General features: G+C 42.2%; 2 protein-coding genes across 2 annotated transcripts; one reads left to right on the plus strand and one right to left on the minus strand.

Annotated features, from left to right (window-relative positions):
• The first annotated feature begins 3949 nt into the window (after positions 1–3949).
• Positions 3950–8604, plus strand: pnn (pinin, desmosome associated protein). The gene is made up of 9 exons (XM_084569256.1): positions 3950–4108; positions 4529–4606; positions 4759–4830; positions 4965–5040; positions 5396–5490; positions 5634–5709; positions 6005–6160; positions 6502–6640; positions 6738–8604. The coding sequence occupies exons 1-9, from the start codon at positions 3996–3998 to the stop codon at positions 7979–7981; spliced, it is 2049 nt and encodes a 682-aa protein (XP_084425382.1). The 5' UTR covers positions 3950–3995; the 3' UTR covers positions 7982–8604.
• A 202-nt stretch (positions 8605–8806) lies between these two features.
• gemin2 (gem (nuclear organelle) associated protein 2) lies at positions 8807–13181 on the minus strand. Its single transcript, XM_084569257.1, has 10 exons — positions 12899–13181; positions 12578–12662; positions 11853–11942; positions 11554–11613; positions 10931–11047; positions 10796–10840; positions 10640–10708; positions 10332–10442; positions 9358–9416; positions 8807–9162 (listed from the first exon to the last, which is right to left on the minus strand). The coding sequence occupies exons 1-10, from the start codon at positions 13018–13020 to the stop codon at positions 9123–9125; spliced, it is 798 nt and encodes a 265-aa protein (XP_084425383.1). The 5' UTR covers positions 13021–13181; the 3' UTR covers positions 8807–9122.

Genomic DNA, 13181 nt, shown 5'->3' on the forward strand with positions numbered 1-13181 from the left:
CAGAACAGCAGCTGGTCTGAGCAGAGGTGAGGTGTGATACCATTTAGAAGTGGTCGTGTAGAGTGTGTCGCTCTTTCAAAGGTCAGCTGTGTTTCTAACGGATGTATCTGCGATGCCATGCTTCAGCATCCTGAGGCCGTTTCTGGGGCCTTTTGTGTCCGGTACACAAAAAAAAATAAATCACGACTGAAGGCGACACACTGTAAGTGTGTTAAATATGAGGAGCATGGGGTTAGTCACAGAAGTAACAGTATATATATATTCACTGTGGATACACAAGAGTGTGGGCTGAGTTTATTTATACACCGTGTGCAGACAGAGGTTTGTTTTTTGACTATGCTATACTGTGTAAACACAGACAGGCTGAGACACAGCAGGCAGGGCCTTATTCTCAATCAGTCCTGCCAAAAGAATCACAGATCTGAAGGCTCTAGACATGAGAGAGGGTGTCAGTTATTCAGGAGACCATTACCAGCAGTTACTGTATATTTAAGTGGTTGTAACCAGTTCAACCTGCCCTTTTGACCTTTCTGGTTTTTTTTCCTGTTTTCCTTTGAGTTTTTTTCTTTTTTTTCTTTTTTTTTGTGCATTCATAGAGTATTCCCGGAACATAGCAAGGCCTGATGAGTAATTGAATCCACAGAGCTGGCCTCTAATGAAGTCCATCTGAGTCCGCTGCCAGTGACGGTGTGTTTAACACTGTTGTGATTGTAGAACTGTAACGATACAGGGATCTGTTTGTATGATCGTGCCCATATACAAAGAATTGGGGTTGGAGACCTGGCCAATACCAATAACCACTGACACAGAGAGGAGGGAGTGTGTCTTATTTTAGTACCAAAGCAGCAGACTGTCAGATCTGCATCAGTCTAAACACAGAGCCACAGGCAGACACTCATCAGACTTTCATATCCACTTTGATCATTGCTCAGACTCGATGCCAACTGTGAGTGTTTATAATGTTAACTACCAGGATGTTTGCAATGTGCCGGAAAAGAAACCTAAAAATAGAATGGTTAAATGTTTCTGAAGAGACAGGGTTTCCTCATTACAATCTTCTATTTGTTTTGGGGTTGTTTTTTTATCTAAATGCTACGACCATAGAGTACTACCGGTAAACTGAATGGTCTCTCAGAGTGCTGCGCTCTTGTGAGAATGTGGCAGATCTGATTAACATCCTGATATCTTTCAGTAAGAGAAAAACACTGGATGTGCATTGCACTGGTATAAAATCAGTCCTGTGTATTAGATATAGATCTGTGTATGAGGCTAGATTCTCAGTGAAGGGGAGGCTCACACTGAGAGGAAGTTTGGATTCTCCAGTTCTCGATTTCAGACTTGGCTGACACTAAAACGGTTTCCTAGCCGGTATGTGATGATCATGATGATAATCTCAGCCTCCATGGGATATGAAGAGTATTATCATATACTGTCAAAAATGGCACTGATCTTATAACCTGGCCAGTTGTGTCAGTAGCTCTGGCGCATTACTGATATTCTTGCAGCGCTTGGCTATAATCAAGGAACTGATGGACATTCATAGTTGGTGTCAGCCAGCAGTCTTCATTTAGGTTTCAGCTACTGTGGTTCTGATGTGTCTGGCTGGTAAACAAAGTCTTTCTTGTCAAGTTTGGAGAGCCAAACCTCCTAATTAGCCAGGCAGGCAGGCCTGCTGCCCGGTCCAGCCTCACAACTATGCAAGAGGAATGCATATAATCCACACTCACTTAATTTGTTTTTCCTTTTTGTTTCAGTTTTTATATTTTCTTTTTCTCACTATCACACAGTAGAAATGAAGATGTAATAAGAATTTGCAATGACAATACTTGGCCTTATGATGATTTATGAAATCTTATCATTTAATTTTAAGATCTTTTGATTCTGGTCAGCCAGCCCAGCGACAGCAGCGGTGACGGCGGGCTCACTCTTGGTCTCTGTGAGACTGGCTAGACGGCCCCAGTTTTATCGTGGTACGAATGTTGTGCATTTGTTTAAAATCAGGACAGTTTGCAATAACAGCAGTCTTACTAGTGGCCACAAAGGGGCACAAGCAGTGCTGACAGCGCCCGGCTGCGTCTTTAGAAAACCATAGAGGAAGAAATATAAACTATATAAATAGATATATAAAGTCACACAGTGAATATTTGTATAGGTTTCAACAATGCATTACCATGGTGTACTCTTATGCAACACATGTCCGGGTTCAATTTATGAACATGAAGTATATTATGAAATCACACAGACTTTGTAAATCAGGAGCTATGTTGTTGTATGTTTTTTGCAGAAATGGTTTTACCATCATTGTTGTTGAATATTCTGAGCATAAAGTTCCTGTGTGATTCTGTTTGTTAAAGTGAGCACATAGCACTGGGTTCTACGTTTTTCTGAAAGCAGGGAACCGGACTTGATCCAAAACGCGGCTTCATATACATTCGGTAAGCTTCCTAAAGCTTTAGTATGTGATCTATGCAGAGGTTTTAAAATAAGTCTGCATTCTTACCCACCTGAAATATATGAACAGCTTTCAAAAGGTGTGGTTAAAAATTTAATATATTACGTTTTGTTCGGACCAAAAGTTCCAGCTCTGTCAAATTCCCACCAATACTGAGATATATAAACGTATCTTAGTTGAGGACCTGACTAACCCTTGATGAATTTTAAGTCTAAAATCCTATACAACAGTTATTTGGAATCTTCCCAGCTGTGTTTTGGATTAATGTCCAGGGAAAGAGAATCCTCTCCATCTAAGAGGACCCGTTTTATCGTTGAGAACAGTGTTGATCCATGGCTGTATTGTGGAGAAAAGGGAGGATGCATTACAAACCTCAATGTAAAACCTCTTAACTGACAGATTGCGTACACTTGAGGGGTCAACCTGCCGAATGTTGATTTGAATAAATGTTGAATGAATGCTTCTCTTCTTTTAGTCGGTGAATAAAAAAAACATTAAAAAGTCAATTGCTTCTGGTGTCTTATTTTTGTCTTTATCTGCTGTTTTAGCTCGCCTGGGAGCCAGCCCGACTTTCCCTGCTCTCAAAATTCTTGCTGCAGAAAGCTGGTCTGGTGTCGCTCCGTTGGGAACTGATTGTGCTCTGGCAAAGATCTGCTGGGCCAGTCAAATCATTGGGTGGGCTTTCGGCGATGATGGATAAAATAGTAGCGGTGATATAGTCATACATGTCATCTGAGCGCAATGAAGTTGAATTTGGTCACAACACTACAGTTCTGATTGGTTGTTGGAATACTCTGAATACTTGCAGAGATATTTTTTTTTCTCTAACACACTGCATAATGAAATCATGCCTACACCAGGCTAGTTTTTAGCTTCAGCAACTAGAACAAGTTGATCTGCAGATAAAAAAAAATATATAATTATTATTATTATTCAAACTGAAATTGCCAGAATTGTGCCTTGACTCCACGTTCTCCACAATAGTGAAGCCAAAATATATAAAGCTACTGGAAATGTGAATCAAAATGATCATGCAAAGGGTTCACAGAGATGTAACAACCACAGAGAGACACTACAAAGAACAATATTCTAAGCAGACAATTTAAGAATGACAAAGAGGGAGCACAGACAACAAAAAGACCACATGACGGCAAACAGAAAATATAAAGACAACAGAAGAACAAAGATACAGAAAGAGAAACCATATGGCATCAGAAAATACAAAGACTACAAAGATACAGAGAGAGAAAATGAATCAAAGCTGAACCTAGAGAAATGACACACCATCGATGATATATCCACAGCAGAGTACATTCACTGAATAGTAAAATGTTCCCCCTGTAGACCCTGTATTACTTCTGTTCAGTAAATCTATTCTGTCGGATACGTGTACGCTGAATAAAACGTTAACGGCTCCATTTCAAAGCAGCAGGGGGCGGTAGTGCGCCGCAACGTCGCATGGCAAGTCCCGTTTGAACCAATGGAGAAGAGCCGGCGAACGTAGAAGAAGACGGACACGTGATTCGCGCTAACTGGAGGCAAGATGGCGGTGGCGGTGCGGAGTTTGCAAGACCAGCTCGAAAAAGCCAAGGAAAGCTTGAAAAATGTGGACGATAATATTCGTAAACTGACCGGACGTGATCCAAATGAATCAAGGTTAGATGCACAAAAGCTTATTTAAGGTTTTTACGCATTTCTGGGGATAAGCTAACCAACGTTGGTAGCGTTCAGACGACAAGCGACGTGTGCTCGGCTAGCATGAGTCGGCTAACTAGCAAACATTTCCCCCTCCTTGCTTTTATGTGCTAAATGGTTAACTCTATATAAGCTCGCCATGTGTGTGTCAGAAATGCTGAGTTAACCACACAAACGTAATAAAAAACGATACATGCATAACCCAGGAGTGGGTTACTAAGCTCAGTGGCTCAGCTACGTTTAGGCCCCAGTGGAGGCGTTGTCCGAGTTTCACCTGTTAAGTAATATCAGGAGGGCGAAACTCTTAATAACCAGAGTATATTAACTGATGTAAGTTTGATTTTACTTTTGGGTTCATCTTTTTTGTTGCTGTGTTTACAGACCGGGTCAGACCCGTCGGCTCGGCGGTCCCGTAGCAGGCCCCGGAGGAGGTAGAGGAAGAGGAGTCAACCTGCTCAGGTAACCCGCTAAATTCAGCGATTCGACCAAAGACGCCATGATACTTTTTTGTCCCGTACGGGGGTGGTTGAAATGAAACTGTCGAAATGATTTATGTGGGCGCTCTTTAGTAAAAGACCTAATTTTCCTGTCTTTTTTTTTTTTCCCCTCAGGCGTAGTCTCTCGGACATTGGAAGCGGCGGCCCCCCTGCCAAACAGAGGGACATTGAAGGAGCCCTGCTGAGGTGGGGTCTTGATTTTTAATATTCACGTTATAAATATCAACTCGGCATAAAATGGCTCTCTGGTACATATGAAAGCAGGATTTTGCATTTTGGTGGAGTATTTATTTTGTGTGTCTTTTTCCACATGTGTGCAGGTTGGCAGGGGACCAGAGGGCCAGGAGAGACTCGCGTCACGACAGCGATGCCGAGGATGATGACGATGTCAAAAAGGTAAGAGACTTTGGTAATGCTGCTCTATAGTGCATCCTCAAGGAGCCTCAGGTTTACAGGTTTATCTGGTGGCATAGTAACGACTTGAATCTTGACATAGTTGGACATACTGATTTAAACAGAGTGGTAACTGGAAAAAAATTCTTTGAACGTTAATGGTCAACAATAATAATAAACACTAACATCTGGGTGGTCAGTTTTTGAAAGCTGATATTCATCAGTGGCTCAAAATAGTTGTATCTCCCAGAAGGAGATTATCATGATTGACTGCTAAGACATGTTGTAATAGCATTTTTTGTGAAAGACAAAAGCGCCCTAACAAACTGACTCACTGCATGCTTTCTGCTTTCTTCAGCCGGCGTTGCAGTCGTCTGTAGTAGCTACCTCCAAGGAGAGAACGCGCCGAGATCTCATTCAGGATCAAACCATGGATGAGAGGGGCAAACAGAGGTAGGCTAGTTCAAGCCTTGAGCTGTTATGATCAGTTGTTTGTTTGCATCTACTGAATAGTGAATGACAATGATATTAAGGAACATTAATGATTGCACAGCTGAGACTTGTCTTTGACATTGGGCTTTTGTGGTTTTGGACAGGAATCGGCGCATGTTTGGCCTGCTGATGGGGACCCTGCAAAAATTTAAGCAGGAGTCCAACGTCTCTACAGAAAAGGTGAGGAAATCTGACCTGTTTATTGGTGAACTGTTCAGCTGATTGTCATCATCTTGCTGTTTTATCGCTCACATGTCACAGATGAGCCTAGATGTTGTCTTTTGTTATTGAGGTTAATTCTCAATGAAGTGTAGTTTCAGGTTATGCAAGTGGTTACCATTGTGTTCACAGTAGCATTCCTTTTAATTATTGACACAGAAATACAGCTGCTTATACTGCCATGATTGTGTTGAATTGTAGGTCTTTGTCTTTCCTTTTAACTCTTTGCGACTGTCATCTGTTGTTGACCCCACAGCAAAAGCGACGTTCAGAGATTGAGCAGAAGCTCGAGGTTCAGGCTGAGACTGAAAGAAAGAAGGTGGAGAGTGAAAAGAGGGAGCTGTTTGAAGAGAGGAGAGCCAAGCAGACAGAGCTGAGACTACTGGAGCAGAAAGTGGAATTAGCTCAACTAGTAAGAAAATATTATTTAACATCCCTAGAAATAGAAGCCAATATGATCTAGTTATCTATGTTACATTAGTTTTCTTAAATCATTTCACATGGGATCTCATCCTGGCAAACTAATATCACCACAAAGTCCATCTAGAAGCTGTTATGTAGCTTCCAGTTGTATGTCATAATATTCATCGGCAGTTTGTCTCTGTAGCATAATAGTTGCAGGTTATCTTCTGCCATAATTCTAGAAATGTTGATAAAATTGAAAAGTTGTAAGACTGGAATAGAAAGTAGGGTTGGCTTTAATTTTAAGACGTGTATATATAACAGTGTTGTTGTTTTTTTTGCCGTCCACAGCAAGAGGAGTGGACCAGCCACAATAATCACCTGGTGAAATACATTCGCACAAAGACCAAGCCTCATATCTTCTATCTGCCTGGAAAAATGTGCTCCGCAACACAGAAACTCCTCGATGACTCCACCAAGAAACTAAACGGTCAGTAGATTTCTTATTCTGGAAATGCACTTAATATGTTGCAGTAATGTCCATTGATAAATCTGTAACCTGTACGTTTGTGATTTTTACTGGGCAGCTGTGTTTGAGGAGAGGCGTGAGGCATTTGCCGAACACCTCAGCAAGATGGAGTCACGCCCCAGGCGTCAGCCTCTCCGTGAGCAGGATGGCAACACAGCGGCAACAGGAATGGAGCAACCGACGGAGGGTAAGCCAGCAGGTCAGGTAGTCAAGCTGACAGGTAATAAGGGTCGTGTAGAGATGGAGGAAGAGGAGGAGGAAGATGAGGATGAAGAGGAGGAAAGGGTAAAAGAGGGGGATAGAAAGGTGACAGAGAGGGATGAAGGGGAGGAGAAAGAGGCAGGAGGGAAGGAAGTATTGAAGAAGGTAGAGGAAGAGGAGGAAGCGATGGAGCTTAGTGAGCAGGGGGGTGAGGAGAAGAAGGAAAGAGAGGATCAGAAGGACAAGGGAGACAAGGAGGTGAGTCCAGGATCAGAGGAGATGGAGGTGGGAAAACAGGGGGAAGAGAAGGAGGGCAGGGGTAAGGAAGAGGAGGTTGAAAAGGACAGTAAGCAGGGACTCGCAGACATCCATAATGAAAAGACTCAGGACACCCAGTCCCCTGAACCAGCTATAAGCACTCAAGTACCACCAGCCACCAGTCACCAGCCCAGCCACACTGCAGGGGAACCAGCAGTGCCATCTCCTGTGACCCAGGGGACCTCTCCAGTCCCAGAACCCCAAACCATCTCCACCACATCTGCACAGGATCTCAACATCTGTGGGTTTAAGGGTGAGGACACAGGAGTGGAGAACAAGGCAGAACAAACAAAGACGGTGGAAGAAGTCTCACAAAAACTGCCTGATTCCATGGAGGCCCCTGTCATCACTTCTACTAAGGAGGATGGGGATGGTAGCAGAGGGAGGAAGAAGGAAAAAGAACAAAGAAAGGGCCGCAGTCGTAGTAACAGCTCCTCATCTTCCTCCTCCGGCTCCTCCTCCAGCGGAAGTTCCTCTTCCTCCTCCGGATCTAGCCACTCCTCGTCATCCTCTTCGTCCTCATCGTCCTCTTCATCCAACAGCAGCAGCCGAAGTCGCAGCCGAGACAGTGGAAAGCGCAAGAGGAGGCCGTCGGATAGAGTCAGGGACAGGAAGAAAGGAGAAGAAAGAAGTCACCATAAGAGAGGAGGGAGCAGCGGAGGAGGGAGGGACTCAAAGGGATCCAAGGAGAGGAGAAAGAGGAGGAGCGAGGAAGGGAGGGGCAGGTCGTCCCGGAGCGATAGGGATCATAAAGATAGAGACAGGAAGGACAAAAGACGCTAATCTGGTTCTTACTCAGCTGTTAAATGCAGAGAAAATTAATCTCCCAACTATTCATGACAGGGGTTTTTAAACTAGTATGTCTCATTAAAACGTTTCACCTAGACTCATTGAAATTTTTAACATAGGAGGACTTTTCAGTGTCAATATGGCATTATCAGAATTGAACTGAAAACAATGGCTGGTTATTTTCTCCTAGCTTGCTCCTTTTGCTTGGCAGAGAAACGGCCCTTCTGGCCACCTTGCAGAGCAAATCTGTTCTACTGTCTTTAATTGGACCCCTGGCTAAAAAGTTCAGATAGGAGACACTAATGGAGATCTTTTTAAATCCAGATGAGTTATCCTCAGTCAGATTTGTGTTTTATAAAGGTTATTGTGGCACGATGAGGTAGAAATGTTTTTGATTTTTCTGTTTTTCATCTTTATCATAATGCCTTAGGCTGGGCTGTTGATGGTGACCGTTCACATACAGTAGTTGTATTTTCAAGTTGTTGTGGCAGCGCTGTTATCTCCACTGTTTGACCAATGTCGAGTATGATTTGCTCATACTCTGGGCTTTGAAACAGTTTTTCCTTTTTTTTGTATCGACTGATAATCTGCTTCAAATTAAAGGTGAGGTATCAATGGATGTGAGTCAATGAATTATTTTCACAAATGTATTGCCCTACTGCAGAAAACTAAAATGTCACACCTGAAGAGTTCAAATCTTGCATTTTTAACATGAATATTCAAGTTCAATAGGTTAGCCTTTCTAGCCATAGTCTAATAGTTACGAAAAACTCACTGATCTAACTACGAACGCTTAATGAGAAATGTCCACAAGTCAAGTTATTTCAAAAATCAGTTTAATAGACAAATCTTACAGCAAATGGCTAAGTCACCAATAAATTCACAAGTTCCACTTGTCCTGTAAAAGAAACCAAATGAACACAGCCTTCTTTTCTGCTGTATGAACACAAGTCTGTTCAAGTAACAAATTTCCTTGCTAACAGAAAAGTGTTCATGATCCAGTCCCTTTTGGATGCAGTTTTATTGCCAGCATGAGACCACAACCTGACGTGGATCCACTGTTTTCAGCAGCACTGAGAATATTTTCCTAAACATGTTGTTATGCTGAAAGTCATGTAACTGTCCAGCTTCATCTTCATTCTTGCTGATCGGCAAGATCATTCTGCTCAAAGTATCTGCAGGACAAACAAGAGGAAGTCAACGTAACTGCATGTAGAGTACATCTACACCACAGTAGAAATCATCAACATGGTAAGCCTTGGATATTAGTTGTTGGGTCATAAGCTCTTACTCTCATATTTGATTATGTGTAACTAAACATGCAGACCGTTGTCACACTTTTGAACTAATGACAAAATTTTTGGAGTCACCTGGCAACAAGACAGATGAGTAGGTTGAGGGCAGGCAGTTTCTCATCCTCTTGGTTATCCTGCGGAGTCATTTAAGCAGAACAGCGTCACTTTTCAGATCAGAGTGTATAAATTAGCAGTTTCAACAAACAACTTCTCACATTCTCACATTTCCTCTCTTGGTTATTCATAAAGTCTTATCTTACTTCTGTTCTCAATTGAGTGCACTGTGCAAGTGGTAAAGTACAATAAACTTCAAAATCAATCTAATGTAGGCCTATATGCTGGACAGCTGAATAGCTTTGCAATGCTCCAAGAACAGAATACCTGCCTCCAAGCTATCAAAGATTTATATTTTACACCAGTTGAGGCTTCTTCATTGTGCAAAATAAATAACATTACAAGAACTAAAAACTAAAACACCTAGGAGTTGGATGGTTTTAACAAACATAAATGACCAGCTAACACGTATAGTTATCTTAATGAATAAATATTTTCACTGTCACAGCCAATACTAAATCACAGTTCTGCTTCGACCAGCATTATAAACTGCTTCTTGGTTCTGTAAAGTACCTCCAGATAACAAGTCATGTTCTTTAGCGTTTGGCTTATTTACAGCAGTTGTAAAACAAATACAAAGGATGTGGCTTTGCTACGTGCTCCGTCTGACAATCATTATATCTTATCATTTGCCTGATCAGCCGTGATATCGGTCTGCTGATACCCATCAGAACATCCCCATCATATAGTGCATAACAGAATGTATTAATCCAATATTTGAACTACATTTTTGCTGCTAATATATACACTGTGTGCTTTATATTTTTCATATAGATCTTAACTTTTGAGTGTTTCTTCCTACATTGTTGTATTGGTTCTTTGACTTTAGTAAAGGATCTGAATCTTCTGCTAATGCTTGTAGATTTTAGAGAAAAGGCAGATTGAGTACAGTACATGGGTGTTGCAGCATGGAGGATGGTAAGATGGGAGCCTACCAATGTGCTGCGGAGCTGGGCACATCTCCTGGCCAGCTGTCTGATGGATGAGTGGGCTTCTGGGAGCAGAGGCTTCTCCAAGCAGGCTAACAAAGCGTACAACCAGCGACCCTGTAACCAACAAACAAATGTGAGTGAACTGAACCATTTGTGTTTGTATTTATAATGCAGAGGAGTCAATAAAAATAGCTACTGAAAACAAGATTAGTCCTTCTCCACATGTCCTCAGTGACACAATATAAAACATGACATAAAACAATTGTAGAAACCAGCAGAAAAAATGAGGAGTGACTTAGTCCCAGACTCACCAACTGTGGAACAAACTCTCGTTCCTCAAACCAGCTGATAAGGATTTCCAACACCATGAGCACCGTGGACTGTAGACACACAGTGGTGGGAGAAAATATAGGATTACTGAAACCAGTTTGGAGTGTGATACATGTCTAAATGTGAAGGCCATTTACCTGATTTAGTCTGCTGACAATGCTTTGAAAGGGAGGGAACCCCACCTGAACACAAACAAAAGCAGCCATCAAAAAAAGTGTGTTTTAGCAAATTAACATCTTCATTGTGTGCTCACACATAAAGATTCATACAACCTTCCTATAATCCAGTGCTGGCTCCGGATCTGCATCTGTATGGCTGGCAGAGGTGCCAAGATAAACCTTCTCTCCTAAACAAAACCTCTTCCAGCCCTCCTCATCTGTCAGCTTTGGCTGCAAAACACACATACATAAAGATATTATATTTTGAACTCAGAACAAATAAGTGCTGTGTAACATATAACACTCAAAGTCCCCACACTAAGTCTTTACACCTGAATCTGGCTGGACAGTGACAATCCAGTCCCAATGCTTCCATTCCATTGTCATTTCAATACAAACTATTGCAACAAGCTCTTCTGCGACCCACCAGGTTTAATTATATTTCATGCTGCAATAAATAATAGTACACATTTTCTCACAAATATAAAGCTTTTCTACTTATGCGCAAAAAAAAACTGGATTTGTTTCTAGCAGGTTTATCTTACAGTTTAACAAAGGCAGATTAACAACAGATTTGGAACTATATGTGAACATCACTTTACAAACTCGAAATCAGACTAATTTGAGTCTATGCAGGAGCACGTGCACTCGGGCTAAAACATCCAATATGTTGATATGAAACGTGCGCAGTACAATATGTGTTCAACGACTGAATGAAGTCTGTGATGCCTCCTCACCAAGAGCACGTTGTCATCCAGAGTCTGGCTGCTCCAGTGTTTCCTGTTCTTCGCGATGCTCTGAAAGAAATAAAAAGCAACAAAAGGAAGGTTTAAGGTTTCAAGGTTTTTATTGTCATTCTAAAACGCGAGGCACATGAAAGGGAACACAATTAAGCACTGAGGTGCAGTCACAGCACAGTACAAAAACCAAATGTTTGGACTTGGAGCTCGGGAACACGAATGTGGTCTCTAGTATCTTCAGATGGGCTCATTTATTTGATAATGGGCATAGATAATAGAAGCATTCATTCATTTACCTGTCTGACATCAGAGAATTTACTGACTTGCTGCTGTTGCCATCTGAGGCTGGGGGAGAAACCTGCTGGAGCAGCAGGGCACCCTGCAACCTGAAACACAGAGGACATATTCATCACAGCTCTATGTCTGTAACTAAGGTTTGTAATCGCTTTTAAACCAGCTTATGTGGTGTTCTTTACTTTGAGTCCTATTAACAATCATATAAGATAATCCTTTATCCTTAATCCTTTATTTAAGGACAGTGCAGACAAGAGAAGGGAAAGTAAACATTATATGATACAATAGTGGTTCTACGAATGTGGTCTACTGGGAGCAGGGTTGGTGGTACAGCCTCACAGCAGCAGGAAAGAAGGACCTGAGGTAACGTTCCTTTACACAAGGTGGGTGAAGCAGCCAGCTGCTGAATCCACTGCCCAGTGCTGTTATAGCGCCATGGAGGGGGTGGGACTGGTTTTCCATTGGGGATGACAGCTTCGCTTCCATCATCGGATCACCCACCGCCTCCACAGGCTCAAGAGAGCAGTCCAGAACAGAGCCGGGCTACTTCACCAGTCTGTCCAGTCTCTTTATGTCTGCTGCTGAGATGCTGCTGCAGATGCCACATACAGAGTCATAGAAGGACCTGAGTGTCCTTAGCAGGTAGAGTCTGCTTTAGCCTTTCTTGTAAAGTGTCCCATAATTCCCAGCTCCAAAGACAAGCAATAGACTGCGTTTTTTTACTCACAGATACTTGAACTGTTTGTTTCTTCTTCAGTTTCTTGGGGTCGATCTGAGCAACAACCACTTCTGGACACAATGACGCCTCCAGCCTTTTGAAAAGGAAACACATCACTCAAGCCGCCATACTGGCTTAACTAACACAGATTACTAGAAGAGGTATAGAAGGTAAAAAGACTTTTAACAGTGTTTTAACAGCATAAATTGTAAATAAAGGTATACAACCGAATCATGCACGACACACACACTATTACTATACACTATATAAACGATTTCCGGTGGCAGTATCAGTGTAGCACACTCAATAAGTATCTCAGTGTGGACGTACTGGACCTGTCGGAGGTATTCCTGTGGGTTTCTCGGCGGTCCATTCAGGTCCAGGTCCCCCGTGCTGGCTCCACACTCCACGGGCAGCAGCCTCGGCATTAACTCTTCCGCGTCCGACTTCATTTTGTATCAGTTGTAAGCTATCTTCAAACTATATGAGGCAAAAGTTTGACGAGCTCGAATAAAGTACCGACTCATTCCCGACCAAAAACACAAAAGTTTTAACAAGTGTGTAGGCTACAGACAAACTAAGCAGCCATCTTGCTTGTAAACGCGGAATGATG

This window comes from Chelon labrosus (assembly GCF_963514085.1).
Source record: "Chelon labrosus genome assembly, chromosome: 20".
Lineage (NCBI taxonomy): Eukaryota > Metazoa > Chordata > Actinopteri > Mugiliformes > Mugilidae > Chelon > Chelon labrosus.